Here is a 16541-nt window from a genome sequence, read left to right as displayed (position 1 = left end):
CTTTTTTCAACAACTTATGTCTAGACTGCAGTCCCAAGCAGCGAAATACTGATGCACAAACAACTCATCTTTGAGTTCTCCCTCAGTCTGGTCAATGCGGTGATATGAGACGGCCGCTGAGTGCGTCTAAATTGGCTTTGCCTTCTATTAGCTCCAACAGTGCCTCGTTATCAGCAGCCAAGATCTAGCCTGCAGGGCCAGACCTCTGCTTCTCCGCCACCCACCAGCTCACTGCCACGCACACACACACACGTGCAGTGAATTCACAGGTATGCAGAAGCACACGCACGTAGGGATGCTCTCGCAGTCTTTCACACTCTGACACTAATACTTCCATTTCCATATCTTTGATTAAGCCAGCAGGATGTCCAGGTTGCCACTGAGCACATCTGCTTTCATAGCAGACACCCACAAAGGATAATGGGATGCTTATCAGCTGGAGAGAGAAGAGGAAATCGTAGCTCCCTCCATTGGTGGGCAGACACGGCGAGGTTTTCTCACAGCAACCTGAGAGTGGAAATGCAAATCAGGCTCTGTTGTGTAAATAGAAATGATTTAATTAGTTTAATATGGATGAGCGTCAACCCGGAGGGCGGGTTAAATATCAACAAGTTTATTAACTATTCACACACGCATGCACGGTGCATGTGCAGAAAGCAAAGGTTACGTTTGCTTAAATTACACACACACAGTAAATGTCGCTTGGCGTTTAACCTTTTCTAACAATGTGCAGACCCTCTTCCCCTTCAGCATCTGCTGTCACAGCCTGAACGTCGGCATCATGCCTGCAAGTCATGCTGTAGTGGTCCTAAAGTTTTGTTGCTTTGGATTCTTTGTGAATGTATCTGAGTTTGGGTTTCTGTTGAGGTTTTATTGTTTTTCCAAATGTTTGAAGTGTTGATTTTTTTTCTTTTCTTTTCTTTTTTTTTAAATCTGCTGAATTTTGGATTCATGCTTTGATTTCTTTGCTATTCTAATAGTGAGTCTAATTCTTTCTGATATTATCGAGTCTTTCATTTCTGTTTACTACATGATTTTCCTAGTAAGAAGTTTCTGTTTTTTGCACTTCTGTCTTTCTGTCCGTGACATCATTGTTATCTCAGCATGCTGAGTTCTAGTCTCTGATGAACATTCTAAAATAAACACGTTGGAATGAAGATTTTAAATCATATTAAATTAATTTGGATTATAGGACACAAACATAATGAACAAGTTTTGAGTCGCAATGTTTTCTCACCCATTAAAGCAGGTACACACCATCATGTCTTTCTAAAATCCCCACTCTTCTTTACAATGCTGCTTCAGTTTACTGAGGTTTGCAGGGTTTGATTTATGCACAGCTCTCTTAAGGTCCCACCACGGCATTTCAATCAGGTTGACATCTTGACTTTGACTGGGCCATTGCAGCACCTTGAATACAGGAGTACACATAGATAATAAACCAGACTGGGGGTAAAAACACCACTGCACTCTACAGGAAGGGCCAGAGTTGTCTCTATTTTCTGAGGCTGCTGAGGTCTTTAAACGTCTGTCGGACAATGCTCAGGATTTTCTATGAGTCTGTTGTGGCCAGTGCCGCCCTCTGTGCTGTTGCATGCTGGGGCAGCAGGTTGAGGATTGCAGATGCCAACAGATTCAATAAACTGATCCGCAAGGCCAGTAATGTTGTAGAGATGGAGCTGGACTCCCTTAAGGTGGTGTCGCAAAGGCGGATGTTGTCCAAGATTAGGAAAATGCTGGACAATACCACCCACCCACTCCATGATGTGCTGGCCAGTCACAGGAGCACGTTCAGTGAGCGACTGAGATTACCCAAATGCACCACTGAACGACACAGGAAATCATCCCTGCCTGTGGATATCTCCCATTAAAAATCCTCCATATAACGCACAGTACACACTGCAGTAGTTACACCCTTTTCCACATCCTCACCAGTAAAAATAACAAAGTTTCACAGTTTACAGTTTAGAGTAAAATGTCAATTATATAATTTTAATGTCTGTAATATTCTGGATATTTATAATAAAGCTATTTGAATAAATTAGAGCTATTTCTTATATTTTGTAACTTTGTAATATATTGAATTATTTAATTTAGTTCAGTCTGTTAGTGTTCTTATTGTCTTGGAGCAACTGTAACCAAGTCATTTTCTTAGGGATTCATAAAGTATTCTCATTTTGAATCTTTTCTTTTTCTGTTGTAGATTTGCTGCTGTATAACCTAATGTAAGCCTGACGTTTCACTCTCTAACATTTTTGTGTATAAAACAGTTTATGGTCGGCTCAGTGACCATCAGGTCCCCTGGCTGTAAAATCATCATCCCTAGTTTGTATGCAGTATTGAGGATATGCTGTGTCTGACTTTTGCCAAACATGGTGCTGTGCATTATGGTCAAGCATTTCCACTTTTGTCTTGTCTGTTCAAAGGACTCTGTTCCAGCTGTCTTGTGGTTTGTTTAGATGCAACTTTGCAAACCTAAGCTGTGCTGCCATGTTGGATAGCCACAATTACTTCCCTAAGATCATATGCTTCCTCCTTAACACACACGTAAATGCTCCTGATCAGCAAACTGCCAATCCTCTGCTTCTATAGAGGCGCTAACACTTGCTGAGGATCAACAAATGAAGTTAATTTGATTAGTACGACCTCTATTCTACTTACCCTCTTAATTATATAAGCACTAAGGCTGTACTTAGTGTTTCACACATTGCTTCTGCATTTTGGCTTAATTTTTCTCTAAATAAATAATAACACTGTTTAATATATCTTGTTTTGCAGTTCTTGTGAGGTTGTATTTAAATCATTTTAAGGCCTGGAAAAGACTGGACATTATTATGTCCTGACAAATAAAACCTCAGAACTGACAGCGGGTGTGTTTTCTTTTTACCATGACTGGAATTTCTAAGAATGAAAAATGAACACATAGAGAACAAACTAGCTTTGTCTCAAGGTGACTGTACACCTGCTTGCAGTATTTGTGCTGAGCTAATTCCCTGCTGGCTAAAACTTCATATTCAGCATAGATTGTCTTGTCATCAATGGTTTGCATTCAGCAGAAACTTCAGGAAGTCATTGCACCCAACCAAGAAATAGTCCTGCACATTACTCCCTTTTAAACCAGTAATTGTGATTTTTGCACTCCTGTATTTAGTTGTTATTTGTAGTAGTTAAACAAATGAAACGTAACACGTTAGTGAGCTTTAGTAACCATTGTACGTGAATTTTATTATTGTTGAACAGAGCCATGCAGGCAGTTTCTCAATTACAGCTAATATAAACTAAACCAGGCTTCGGATTTCCAATTCAATTCAAGGTATAGACAGAATATTTGGCAAGAAACTGAATAGGTATACGATCTCCTTAAATGTTAACTTTTTTCTCCAACCTGCAGCTGATAATGATTGTGACTCTATTCTGATTTTACCAATATTTGCTCTCCTGCTTCTTCTTTCTGAAACACCTCTAAAGTTGGCAATCCATAGAGCAGAATGAGGCACAGTTAGCACAAAAAGTCAGATGTGGAGATTTCTGAGTGAGAGGCATAATTCAACTAAAACTATGCAAATATATGTGCTAGCAGAAGATAAGTTCATGAGGACGATGCGGGCAAGAAAGGAGAATCAGTTTCCTTAAAATCACAGAACAGGAGAAACTCTGCTGAGTGTTTATTTGTTTATTTAAATAAATGAAAAAGAGACTCCTGAGGGATTATGCCTCTTACTGCCAGGTGAAGAAACACCCCACACAAAAAAGACGCTTTTCCAAAACGTGCAGCTCCTTTGTAAATATTTTAGCTTCATGTCTGAAGAGAAAACATGAGCAGTATCTCAATTTATGTAACACCAAGATTTTTGAAAAAGGCCTTTAAAAATGACCTTTAACATCTGCTTACCCGCTCGGTAGAAAGTCGGTGAAGCTAAAGATGCGGGGCGGGAAATCTTGTGACGACTCAGAGTAAGATGAATGTTGATAGCTATTGAATCAGCCTGCCATGAATAATTGAAGTGACAAACAGGCCAGAGCGCTTGAAGGCAACAACTCTCAGTCACATCTCAAGTTCAAGAATGAGAGTTTAATAACCAGCGAGATTTCTGTTCCTTTACTTTCAGGTCATAACTCGAGGCCTCTATCCCCAGCTTTTATTCATCCCCTCATCACCAACCACAGAATGAGGTCAGTTTTATTGAAAGTTTCCTCGAGCCCTTTCCTGTTGTCCGCCTCTGCTTATGTAAACCAGACAGCCCCAGCTGAGCGGACACGGCGCCTCGAACGAGAATAGGGCCTTGATTCCATTCTCGGGAGCTTCTCGTCATCTCCTGCTGTCCAAGAATTTGTAATCTACCTCTAGTCAGATCAAATCAAAGACATTGTTGTGTCTCACAAAGATATCTTTACATGTGATTGCAAGTCTGAGTTTCCCGCTCTTACTTGCTGCTTTGTGTTGTTTCCATGTTATTTCCTGTGAATCACCATAACTTCTTGGAACTGATCAATTTTTTTTTTTTTTTTAGCACAGCAGTGCCAGCTTTGGCTTTTACTGCTGGGGGGGTTACCTTCATATTCTGCTGCTCATCCCTACAAAACCATGTCTATCATGAGAAAGTGAAAGAAACCACAAAAGGAAGGAAGCAGGACGTCAGTTGCAAGAGCGTCTGCGTCAAGCTGCATTCAATTGTTCTGCAGTTGGAAAGAAGCAGTCAAAGCAAAAACACAGTAAAACTGGTCTACCAGATTGCTTCTTTGATTTTTTTTTTTTTTTTTTTAAAGAAAAAGAAAACACCATGGAAGTGGGAGGGAATGGCCATTGTGTGGCTGAAAAAACAATTCCCACATCGGGACGAGAAAGAATTACAGCGCAGCGCCAGTCTGAGCCCGACGGTAAACACAGCACAGTCCATGTCAAACTGGTGGGAGTCCCATATGAATAATTAACCCAGCACAAGTGGGTAGTGCTAAGTCTAAGTAAAGTTCATCGCAGGAAAGGGGGAAAACAAAGCTGCGTAAGTTGCAGCTCGGTGGATCGATGATTAGTAATGAATGCAGTGTAGTTAATTTTAGAGTTACAAGGGCTTTTGGAGTTTCATTATACTCTCTAATTCACATGGAAATGCCTCTCATAAACATGATTCAGGTGAGTGGGCAGAGAGAGTGGCCTGACAAACAAAACCCCACAGCACTCTGTTCCTGTCTATGGCAGATAGATGATTTTACAGGCAAGGAAATACATTCGCACTCTTACAGTAAGCCGTTAAAATGGCTCTTGTGCATGTCATTATTGAAATGAGATGCCCAGTATGGCACTGCTAATCAAAAGCTGGAGTAATCTTAATAATCTGTTTCACTATCATATCTTAGAAGCACACTCTTTAGCCCAGCAGCCACTCTCAATCCCATTCTTTAATGGTTAAGGAGAATCCTAACTTCTGGCAAGCCTTTCCATGTAAGAGTCGCTGGCAATCTAATAAAAAAACCCTGAGGTAAGATTCAAACTCTAAGTAGTTCAGAACATAACCTGAAATTGTCAAATGTCCTCAAAGAATCCATATTTACACTACACAGTGTTTGTCCCACATGGATAACAATCTCGCCGTTGCTCGAGGCCACATCTAAAATACACTCCCACTTCCTGTAGGCTTGTCAGATATGATCTGATCTCCTCATAAGCACTCTCTTTTAAAGCTCAGACATATTTGCGTGTGGGAAGAAGTTTTTTTTAGATAACAACATTTTGTAAACACAGGGTGGGTTTGATTGGAGCTCTGGCTTGTCCCCAGCTTCTGTAACCTTGCCAGGTTTGCCAGAAGGATGTGGGCTTTCCTCCAACCCTGCAAAGGAAACACGACGGACTCATCGGCCAAAATGCAACATGAATGAGTCAACGTGTCAAATCAAAAATCTTGCCCTGATTTTACAGTTTGTTTTTTTTTTTAAAAAAGAAAAAAAAAGATATTTATAAAACACAAAAAGTGAAATAAATCTTTGAAAGTGATCACACCTCCTCTAGTATGGCTGCATATCACACTGATGGCTCTTTTCCAGAGTCTTTTGAATTTGATCAGTTTTCAGTTTTACTAGGACACTCGACTCAATTTGGTTCTCCTTAAACTGAAGATGAGCTTAATTATAAGCACTGTGTGAACTTCTGGACCAGTAACACTACAAAAGGTGATTGTTTTGCTTGCATCATGCAGTCAGTTTGACATTATTTTGCATATTAGCAGCTGACAGTAAAGTAATGCGTGATGTAGCATTGCAGCGTGTTAACCAAGACACTGAAGAAGACCAAGAGCTAGTAAGACTTTTCAGACATTTTCAAATCGATTGCATTTTGCAAGAAAACCCCACAAGGCAGCATCAAATTTGCACCAGCTGCAGAGTACACAACTCAACTCACAACTAGCTTTTTCTTAGCTGTGTGGTTTTCATTACATACACTACTTTAATAGCGCATGATACAGTTTATGTAGAGACCGGTAAATCAAACTGAACGTAATATATGAAGTACGTGTAATTCAATTTTAGCTTTGTCACATATGATGAAAAATGTGAGTTAATAATCCCAATTACACAACTCCACTGGCGGCTGCTTTAATACTGTGTGTGTTTGTAGGTGCTAAAAGAAAAATATGACTGATTATCATAAATATGCACCACATAAACATACACGATTCGTATTTCATCACCGTGGCAGACCACAGAGAATTGAGGAAATGCTAATGTGTTCGGCAGCTTTCCCATTCAGTACGGGTGCTGATGATTATCCAGCTTTGAGTCCAGTGGGACCTTTACCTGCACGAAAATGACTACAGCAGTATCATCACGCAAATATCACCAGAGGAAAAAGTAACTCATCTGCTGACTACCCGTGATCACTGGTTTCCTCTGAAGCACAGACAGGGGGGAGGGAAAAAACAAGATGTCTGGCATTTCAAACAACCTCACAGCCTGTTGTAATTTCCGTTGCAGCCTCTGTATGTGAACACATTGCAAAGTGTTTCAGTCATTGTTGTAATACTGTTTCCCAATAGAAATAAAACTGTACCTTATTTAACTGCACCTTTACCCCAAGTTTAATAAATGATGCAGCTCAAGGAGAGGGAAGGAGAGAAAAATATGGATGTGAAACATTTTTAGCCTTTGGGTAAATTTCAAGGAAAAAAAAAAAAGTCTTATCTTCAGTAAGCAGAGGTGTAAACAAAGCAAAAATGTCCAGCACAGTTGGAACTCATCTTGACACAGCCTAACAAAGCAGATGTTTAAGTAGTTTCAGGGAGCTGCTGCTCGGAGGAAAATATTTAGATCAAAACTGGCAGCTTTAACTGTGTGGGTAGCCTGCACTTTCCTGCACGCAACCACAAACCAAAAAGCAGCAGATGAACAGGTATGACTGTGGCGCTTCCAACTGCGAGCTGGGATTGAATTGTTTGGGGTGTAGCTGCTCTCCAATTGCCAAGCGCAGTGCAAAAGACAAGGCCGGTGTTCAGGATGCAGGATATAGAGCGGCCTCTCTTGAGGCTGGTGGTTTGAAACTATCGATTAGCACTGTACCAATGCTCTCAGAAAACATTTAAAGGCCAACCGTTCGCTAAAAAGAAAACCCTTTACTCTTCAAATATATATATTTATTTCCATAATCCTTCATACAAACATCTTTCTGCTTCAAAAAATAAACTGTTGTAACAGGTGAATTAATAAAAGTGCCCATAGCTGTCAACAGTGTCCACAAAGAAGTCCAAGAGAAGGTAAAGCTGTGTGATGATTGGATATAAAGCAACAGAAGGCAATCCACCAGCTTGAAACACCATAACGTTGAGTAACCGTCTCTCTCTTCCACTCTGTGGGTTGGTCTCCAACACCTGAGTTGTACAGGAGCAAGCAGCTTGAGCACTCTTGTCAGTCAGGACTAAAAGGACAGTTTTTTGCTCCTCTCTGCAAAGCATTGCTGGATTAGAAAAATAATTAAGGGCAGTTAAATTCTAACTTCATTCCCGACTGATTAGACTGCAGGTGAAGCTCCAATGCAAATTGTATCCGCCATAACAGGTTGCTTAACCTGGGGTAGAGACTGAACTCTCATTTTCTTATAAAAGGAGGGAGGGATATCTGCCACTGGGGTGTGTTCATTTTTATTTGTTTTCAATGCAAATTAAGGTATGGAAATGTCGCTTTAACCCCGCTGATCATTGCTAAAGCATTTTAGTTGGAATTCACAAATTCCTCTGGGTGAAAAATATTTTCATGATGCACCATAAACTCCCTCTGAATATGCACATTTGTTGGCACAGTGTACACGTTTACGTGACCTCATGGGTTAAGCGCTTAAATGGAGCATGGAACATCACCGTGGAACCTCAAATCCTCTCCAGATGACCAGTGCATCCAGTGTCAGTTAACAAAATTCTCCTCTTTGAGTTCATGTGTTGTATTCAAATGGTTGGCCAACTCTTGCATCACGGCACCTTTACCAATCTGATCGTTCCTCCTCTTTTCCATAATCACGTCTTCCAGGCTTTGAAATTCCAGGACGTGACTTTTCTTCTCAGAAAACAGCAGTTTTAACCTGTACGGCTGTTTCCCAATCCTGATCTCCCCTCCGATTTTAAATTCCCGTTTGCCAAAGCGACACCAGGCTGCAAAACACTCAGAATTTCTCCAGTACAGCTCCCTGTCTCTTGACCCAACGTGGTCCAGCGCGTTGCGCACAATCACCTCTGGCGGGAGCGCGCGGTACCTGTAGAGGCTGTTCACTATCCGGCCTTGTTTGCCCTGGCTCACATCGGTGAGAAAGTTGTTCTTGATTTCAGCCCGGTGTAAATGAACCACCTGAAAGTCCCCGACGTAAACAGCCCAGTGTGGATACTGTCCAGTGGCCACGAACTCCAGCAGGTCTCCCGGTCTGCACTTGTTCAGAAGACTTTCCGCGGAGTGAGTCGCGGCTCCGGTTTTTCTTTCGAAGACGCACTCTTCTCGATAATAGATCGCGCACTCCAGCTCGTCCCGGGGGTCAAAGGGCTTCTCTTCATGGTTTACCTGGCGTTTGTCCGCTGGAAAGTGATCAAAATTGTCGTCCTGGTCGTCGTCGTCGTCGTTGGAAAAAATATAAGACACGCCAATCCGCGGTCCGTCGTCTTCCGGGTCGAACCCATTTGGGTCCGACGTTGGCACCTCCGCGTAATTTAGATGCGTTAGTTTCTCCACCTGATTCCCCATAAAGGTGAACGGTCAGCGGTAGCCGGTTTGAGCCTGACACAGAAACAGGATCCACCTGTTCTTGGCGTCCCCGGGAACTACACGTAAAAAACAAAGGTTGCAGGGACTAACTAAATCCAAAGCGGCGAAGAAGGGCACCAATAATCCATGTCCAGCAGATTTTCTCCAATTGAACACCAACTGCGTCGATCTATGTGGAAACACACAAGACGGATGTGTTTAAGGGGTTGAATTTAGATATTAAAGGCATTTCTTCAAGTCAAACTGTGACGCTTAGTCCTAACAGGTGTGACCTGACTCACCTGTTGGCTCACAGTTTCCACGTAACAATCCCAACACAACTATTCTTATTGCTGCAGTTTTTACTTTTCCTGTCACCTCAGTGTTGTATCCTATCACCTACATTGCTCCTGTCGCGTCAGCCTGTCTCAGTTGTAGCTACTCTACACTTACTGATTTTCTTCTTTATTTTTGAACGTGAGCTCGCGGGGCAGCAGACACTCACCTGCAGGTCAGCTCCAGTCAGCAGCTGCTGTCTCACTCGCTCCTGTTGTCTCATCAGTAAAATAATGAGTAGTTTAGACTGCGCTGGCACCTGCTCTCCTTCCTGTATGGTAAGCTGTTGCGCTGTGCTTTGCTCTGTTGTATAGACTGAAGCATGAACCACTGTGGGCTGTTTCTTTTCTTCTTCTTTTTTTTCTTCTTTGCAGCGAAACTCGCCCAGGATCCAACGACTGCTGGGAGGTGTTGTCATTTAAAGCGACAGTACGCCTTTTATGCCTCATTGCGTGTTCAGTCTTCAGTCAAAATCAGCAGAACATTAGAAATGGATACGTTAATATTTTAAACTGACGCCGGGATCCCAAAAGCTCTGAAATTTGATAAATGTCGATAATAAAGGCCATAACTATGTTAACAATATGAAAGACGAGAGGGGATTACGCAATATGTCCACTAGCAGGTCCTTAAAACGGAATTATATATTATTATATTTGAGGGTAAGAAAAAGTTATGGCGCTAGGTTTTTTGTAATGGAGTTTTAAATCACAACAAACAACAAAACAGGAAATAACAAAAGTGTCATCAAAAATTCCCATTTAGTGGGAACTTCATGGGAACTGACAGTTTTTCATCCCTACAGACAACTTTGACTTGTTTAACTCAGACATGCTGCAAAACCAAGGTGACGCATTCATATTTTATTAACAGGTTTCTATTTAAATTCAGGTTGTGTCATTGTAGGAAAGCAAAAACTAACATTATGCAGTCACATCCAAATGAATTTTATAGAATTGGATGGGTTTTTTATGTGTTTACTCAGAGGACAAAAACAAAACACTGGATTTTGACATCTCACCTGCCAATCTTTTTTTGAGCTCAGTGAGGCTTGGATGTGGAAAAAGTGAAATGCACTTCATTGAGATCAAGTTTCCAAGTAACAGCACAGGAATCCTAATGAAGGAGCACCATTCAGGGAGGATTTACATAAACACAGGAGCCACACAATTGTTTAGGTTTTTCTTCTGCTCCCAGTAGTCTTCAGCAGCCTAATGCTGTACAGAAATTGTTTCACTTTAGAGAAGGTGGTGGGTGGGTCATGTGGGTAACCTTAGAGAATGTTGTTTTCTTGCCAAGCCTGTGTGTCAACAGCGCACAGAACCAGGCCACTCCTGGACTTGGCAAGGAAAACAAGAAACTTGTGTCAGAGGAGAATTTTAAAATGCGAGTCTCATTGGAGGCCCGTTGTTCTCTGCCCCGTCTTTCCAATCAGCTCAAGCGCTGCTCGGGCCAAGACTCGTGTGCCAAGAAGTGATAATATGTTCACTTCCTGCCAAAAGGTAAAAATCCTGCTTGGACAGGCCTTATATCCAGGCTTACAGTGTTTCAGCCATCCATTACACCTACTTCCTGGAGCTTTTTGAGGCCAGAGATGAATGTGAATTCCAGATCAAACAGGAACCAGAAATAAGAAATCTGTGAGAAATTGTTCATTTTTCTCAGCACTGTGTGTCCATACGGTTATTGTGATTCCCGAGGATATTTACGCTTCTACATCCTCACAAAGGAAACAGCTCGATGGCTCCTTCCTGTGATGTGGTGAACGCTGAAGTGTGTTCATGTGTGCACTTTGCTCAAAGTAAACTGCGTTCTGTGTGTGTGGGGGTGGTGGTGGGGGGGGGGAATTACCAGTGACTTCGCGTGTTGTGTAGTAAACAAGATTAGATTTGCAGAATGGCAATTCAAAATGAAGTAGAGTGGAGAAATGAATGAGTCAACACTAGCCAGTCATTTATTGCCAGTTAATAGCTTCACTGAAATGTTCTTAGTGCTGTTTGACGTACTCACTGTAGAGAGAGGGCAATTACAGATTTTTTTTTTTATTCCTGATGCAAGGCTATTAAAAGATTAGCTTCACCTAGTTTCATCTCAACGCAGCCTTTGTTTGTTTCTTCTTTTGAAACAAAGACCCTTCACAAGGAGCGAGAGCAGGCTTAATCACATAAGTGCATTCCCACCAATGTAAAAGAACTGTTTGTTTATGGCTCATTCACTGAGGCCATTTTTGAAGGATTTTATTTTAAGTAAAAGATCATCCTTTCTTGGATCTACAGTTGCCATGTTGGCCAGTAACCCTAGATGTAGGTGAAGCTGAGAAATTAGGAGATTCTCAAAACCCTGAAGCACCTTTATGCACCTTTATATATTTCTGCACTGACTTTAAGCAAACACTGCCCTCACGTGGTTCAGTAGATTTACTGCATCAGATAGACTCTTGAAGTAGCCACCACAGACTGTGAAAATACTAAACATGTAATTATCTTACTATTTATTTACACTCAATGAAAGTTCTCCAGATGAAATATTATAACATGTCATCCAGATTCAACGGAGCAGCAAAAATTACAAGGTACAAAAAAAGAATGGCATTTTATATAAAAGCGTAGATGGCAATATAAACATTCTAGATTCTCAGTGTACAAAATTGTTACCGGAAAATGTATTTCTTTAACTATTGATTATTTCCATAGAAATGTTCATTTTTAAGTCCGGTTGTTCTGCCTCTTGTAGCTCTGGATCCTTCTCCTCAGCATCTGGTCAGGAATGAGGTCAGAATCTTTCACATCTGCATTTCCACAGCCCACCACAGGACAGCTACGGAGCAGAGACACAGAGAACCTTAACTTGCTTCAGACATTTAAACACACACAAACAGTTGCAGAACAGCTCAAAAAAAAGCTTTCTGTGCATCAGTTTCATATTAGCTTTGCCCCGTTCATTGCTGAGTAACTGTTAAGTCGTTACACATCTGCCTAAACTTGCTTTATTATTTCCTGTGCCAGTGCTCGCAGTTTGATTCTGATTGCCTATCAGCAACCAGACTGCCATCTTTTGTGTTCTTATTATAATGTCTGCATCTACACTGAGGAGTCCCCTGACGTTACACATGCTGTGATAAACTGGATGACTTGAACGGTGGGAACTTCGAGGCTGCTAAAGCAGTAAATGTGATGAAATGCCATTTACTGCAGGTACAACACCATTTCTTCAAGCATAAACCTAATCTCAACAAGGAAAACATACTGCTGCAGTGTGTGCAGCAGTATGGACAGTCAGGACACTGCTGCTGGGATTTTATCAGTGTTCCTGCAGGATCAGCCACATTTAATTTGACTCCAACATCAAAGCAGCATAATAAAGGCAATGTAAATTAAGGCAGCCTGCTGGTCCCACACCAGCCTGCAGTGTTATTTACTGCTAGAAAACCTGACTCCACTTTTTAACGGTCCTCAGAGATGCAGTGTCTTACCGGCATTTCTTTTTCTGGCTTTGTTTTGTTTTGATCAGGTTTATGATTGCTGCTTCATCATAGTGGTGGTTACACTTCTTGTTCTTTACCGGGTTCACCATTTCCACCTTGAACAGAGGCAAAAAAGAATACATTTCAAGTTACCTGTGTTTTGTTGAAAAAGCAGTTTGAACAAGCAAGCAAGCGAGATCAGAATGATGCATTTTGCAGGAACATCATCTTACAGTCAGGATTTTGGTTTTGTTTTTTTTCTGCGTAGACACATTTTGGCACCCACCTAAGATGTTTTAGCCTGAGCCAAATGAAAAACACCAATATTGTAATAATCCTGGGACTGGTGTGAAATTTTGTCATAATTAGCCCCCAAATGTTTTGGATTGTGACCATGCAAACTCTAATGAGCTCAACCTTTAGTCCAAATTAATGTCTGTGCCTAAACTCAAGGAATACCCCGACACATAGATGGGCACAATGAAAACATAACACCTCTGAGGCAAAGACAGAGGCATGAAAACACACTGGATTAATCTACCTGTAATCTACAAATCTAATCAGTAATCTACCTGTGTGAGCGGGCAGGTAAAGTTGACTTGACTCTGTGTCACAGCGATGTCCTCATCGAGCTCCTCCATGCTCTCTGCTGACTCCTGGTTAGCTAAAAACAAACAATGCACATGCGGTTTGCTTCCATTTGTCCACTCAGAGTAAAAATGACTCAATTTGATGGCACATACCACCATCCACCAATATTTACTGCACACACAAAACTTTATACACAACACTCCCAAACAAACACAAAACAAAACAAACTCATCTTCTTCTTTTTTTTTAGTCTGCACATAAATTTCATATCTACAGTTGTTGTCCTGGCACATCTACAACTACTGAAGAACTCAAAGGCTAACTTGAGCCCAAAGTATTAGAAACTGCTCTCTATATGTGGCCTTTGTAAACTCCTCCATAGGATTATGCTATTCAACATATTTATATTTCAGCCTTTAAGCAAGCAGAACTGAATCCTCAAAATGTATCCCCTAACAGGAACATGAAGTAATACTAATTCAGTGAATAATAATGGGCTAAGCCCTCACAGAATACACTGCAATGATCACCTCGGCTCGCAAAGTTCATGCTTCAAAGTGGGTTATCACATTTGGCTCTTTTATCAGACATTTTCATTTTAAGTCAGCTCGTGAAAATAACATACTTAGCATAATGTAGCCTATAATGTCTACAGAGACTCACAAAAGCATGGCACTATATGAGGCCGGCATAGCTGTAATTAGTAAGAGTTAAAAAGCAGAAAATAACAGCCACAGGGTGACAGCGAAACAATCATTCAACAGTAAACAAAGGAAGCTGCGTGTTTTAAAATAAAGCTAATTATCCTAAACAAGAAAGCCACATCCCAAGATCTCTCTGCTCAGCAAGAAGTCCTCAGATAGCACTGCTATTATCAAAGTCCATTAGAAGTCCTGAATGCACTGCGGTGAGTCTAATTCAAGTAAATCTCCTCCGTCTCTCCACAGGCCTTACCTTGTTTGAAAGAGTTTTTGACACTTTCCTTGAAAGCCATTACTTTCTGGTGAGTGTGCAGGTCAGCGTCAGAGAGTTGGGCTATTCTCTCTGTGAACTGCTCCTTCACTTTGGCAGACAGGCTGAACATGGCCTCCGGCTGCTGCGTGGCAACCTACAATGATTGAAATTTGTTATATAATTTGCAATAATCTACATTTTGTATTTAATTCAGAAATGCTTCACAAATGCCCGAGGTTTGCGTCTTCTTCTGAACATAGTGTTAAGAGTTTTCCACGTCATCGGTTACGTCACCATGGTGACGTATGCTGCACTCTGCACAAGATTATGTTCAGCCATTCCTGACGATGTGATCTAACCTGCTGAGCTGTATGTTAGTAATGACAGAATCAGATGCAGCTGAACAATCTGTGTGTGTTGTGATCCCATGGGACACTTTCTGCTCTATTCCCCATTATCACTGAAAATATTCAAGTGCTGAAAAAATGTTGCTAAACTGACTTTTATGTTGACTTCATTATTAGTCATAATGTTTATAACTGTGTCACATTTAAGAGCTCTAATGTGCAGCTCTGACTTTATGCAGAAAAAGCAGCATTAAGAATGCACTGATTATTTAAAGACAATAATATTTCAGCATTCCACTTCTTGCCTTATTTCCTGCACAAGTGTTGCATTTTGCTGTTTGTTTGTTTTTTAATTCTTGTTAGCATTTCAACGACATGTTCCTCTTGAGTCAACTAGGCATCACCTGATGGGTCTACACTATGCAGCAGAACAGTCAAATGGTGCATCAAAACTTTCCCTACAATGAACAGGGTTTAAGCACACTGTTGTAATATCCATTATCTCAGTCGCCTAATGCAAGGAAACCTTCAGGCTGCTCTCACCTCAGCTGTAACTTGTTGCACCACATCAACAAAGTAGTTAATCTCCCTGTCCAGCTTGGCACACTCCAGAATCATGGCCTCCATCTCTTTGATGCCCGGGTTCATCTCGTCATCTTTAACATAAGTGCACACCAAAGAAGTAATCACTTAAGCAGTCACACCATAACACACACACACGCACACAAACAACTATCAGATCTTTGGGAATCACCTTGTTTGTGCAAAAATCCTATGTAATGTCTGTCCAATTGTGTTATCTTTGGCATTCTTCATAGATTCAACTAAAAAAAAAATGTTACTAGCAGCCTGTCGCAAAAACACAAAGTGCCTAATTATACAACTTAAAATCAGGTCTTTGCTAAGTTATTTAATATATGTAGACATGACACTGGGTTCCTTGAGGTAGGTGCCTTCTTTTTTTTAATATTAAAGTGATGCAAGTCTTTTGCATAGTACTATAAATGTACACTCCAAAATTAGTTATAAACCTTAAAAACAAATCTAAAGCACATAAAAACATTAATTATAGACGTGAAAATATATCTGGTAAGCGAATAATTAATGTAGAGATTGCAGATGGAGGTGGTGAGCAGTACGATGAGAAAACCTTTAATATTTACCCTGAGCTTCCGCCAGGTCCATAGCCACGTCTGTCACAATGTCCATACCTGTCCCGATATCAGCCTGACAGGATTTCAGACTCGACAGAGTTCCGTGAACAGCGCTCAGAGACATTGTGAAAGCTACCTTTATTACTTTGGGACTACAAACCAGAGCTAAATTTAACGTGCTTTTAACGTTAACGTTAGCCTAGCTTGCTAACAGGTATCTAGTTCTGCCGGCAAAATGACCGACACCTACATGAACGTCAAGTATAATCTGTTTCAAAAACGCTTTTAGTATAAAAATAACAAGTGAAACGTAAATAAACTATAGAAACTGTGGATGGTATACAAACGCACACAAATCACCCGCTAAAACGGAGCCACAACAGAAGCTAACTTCTAACTTCCGGGTATGGTTTTTCAAGGTAAAAGCTTTAACAAAATATGTTTAAACGGAAGGAAAACAAAACTGCCTTTTTAATAGAAAGAATC

At 40.9% G+C, this 16541-nt stretch overlaps 2 protein-coding genes across 3 annotated transcripts; both read right to left on the bottom strand.

Moving 5' to 3' along the window:
• Window positions 1-7600: 7600 nt before the first annotated feature.
• lratd2b (LRAT domain containing 2b) lies at window positions 7601-9974 on the bottom strand. 2 transcript variants are annotated; one of them, XM_026185599.1, is made up of 2 exons: window positions 9716-9974; window positions 7601-9400 (listed from the first exon to the last, which is right to left on the bottom strand). In XM_026185599.1, exon 2 carries the CDS (start codon window positions 9208-9210, stop codon window positions 8386-8388), a length of 825 nt encoding a protein of 274 aa, XP_026041384.1. In that variant the 5' UTR covers window positions 9211-9400; window positions 9716-9974; the 3' UTR covers window positions 7601-8385. The 2 variants fall into 2 exon arrangements, with proteins under 2 accessions (XP_026041384.1, XP_026041385.1); XM_026185600.1 differs by lacking the exon at window positions 9716-9974 and adding an exon at window positions 9513-9681.
• Window positions 9975-11478: 1504 nt separating this feature from the next.
• Window positions 11479-16478, bottom strand: nsmce2 (NSE2 SUMO ligase component of SMC5/6 complex). The gene is made up of 6 exons (XM_026184786.1): window positions 16065-16478; window positions 15445-15557; window positions 14555-14708; window positions 13582-13673; window positions 13019-13125; window positions 11479-12363 (listed from the first exon to the last, which is right to left on the bottom strand). Exons 1-6 carry the CDS (start codon window positions 16177-16179, stop codon window positions 12252-12254), a joined length of 693 nt encoding a protein of 230 aa, XP_026040571.1. The 5' UTR covers window positions 16180-16478; the 3' UTR covers window positions 11479-12251.
• Window positions 16479-16541: the final 63 nt, after the last annotated feature.

Source organism: Astatotilapia calliptera, chromosome 11, assembly GCF_900246225.1.
Source record: "Astatotilapia calliptera chromosome 11, fAstCal1.2, whole genome shotgun sequence".
NCBI classification, from domain to species: Eukaryota; Metazoa; Chordata; class Actinopteri; order Cichliformes; family Cichlidae; genus Astatotilapia; species Astatotilapia calliptera.
The sequence above is the reverse complement of the archived record's forward strand: the minus strand, read 5'-3'. Positions and strand labels throughout refer to the sequence as shown.

What these genes read in the sequence shown, in the direction of transcription:
- lratd2b (XM_026185599.1), bottom strand. Translation starts at nt 9,210, where the DNA reads ATGGGGAATCAGGTGGAGAAACTAACGCATCTAAATTACGCGGAGGTG.
- nsmce2 (XM_026184786.1), bottom strand. Translation starts at nt 16,179, where the DNA reads ATGTCTCTGAGCGCTGTTCACGGAACTCTGTCGAGTCTGAAATCCTGT. An exon ending in CAAAAACTCTTTCAAACAAG is followed by an intron (nt 13,674 to 14,554) that starts GTAAGGCCTGTG and finishes GTTTGTTTTTAG; the next exon opens with CTAACCAGGAGTCAGCAGAG. An exon ending in AGCCAGAAAAAGAAATGCCG is followed by an intron (nt 12,364 to 13,018) that starts GTAAGACACTGC and finishes TCTGCTCCGTAG; the next exon opens with CTGTCCTGTGGTGGGCTGTG.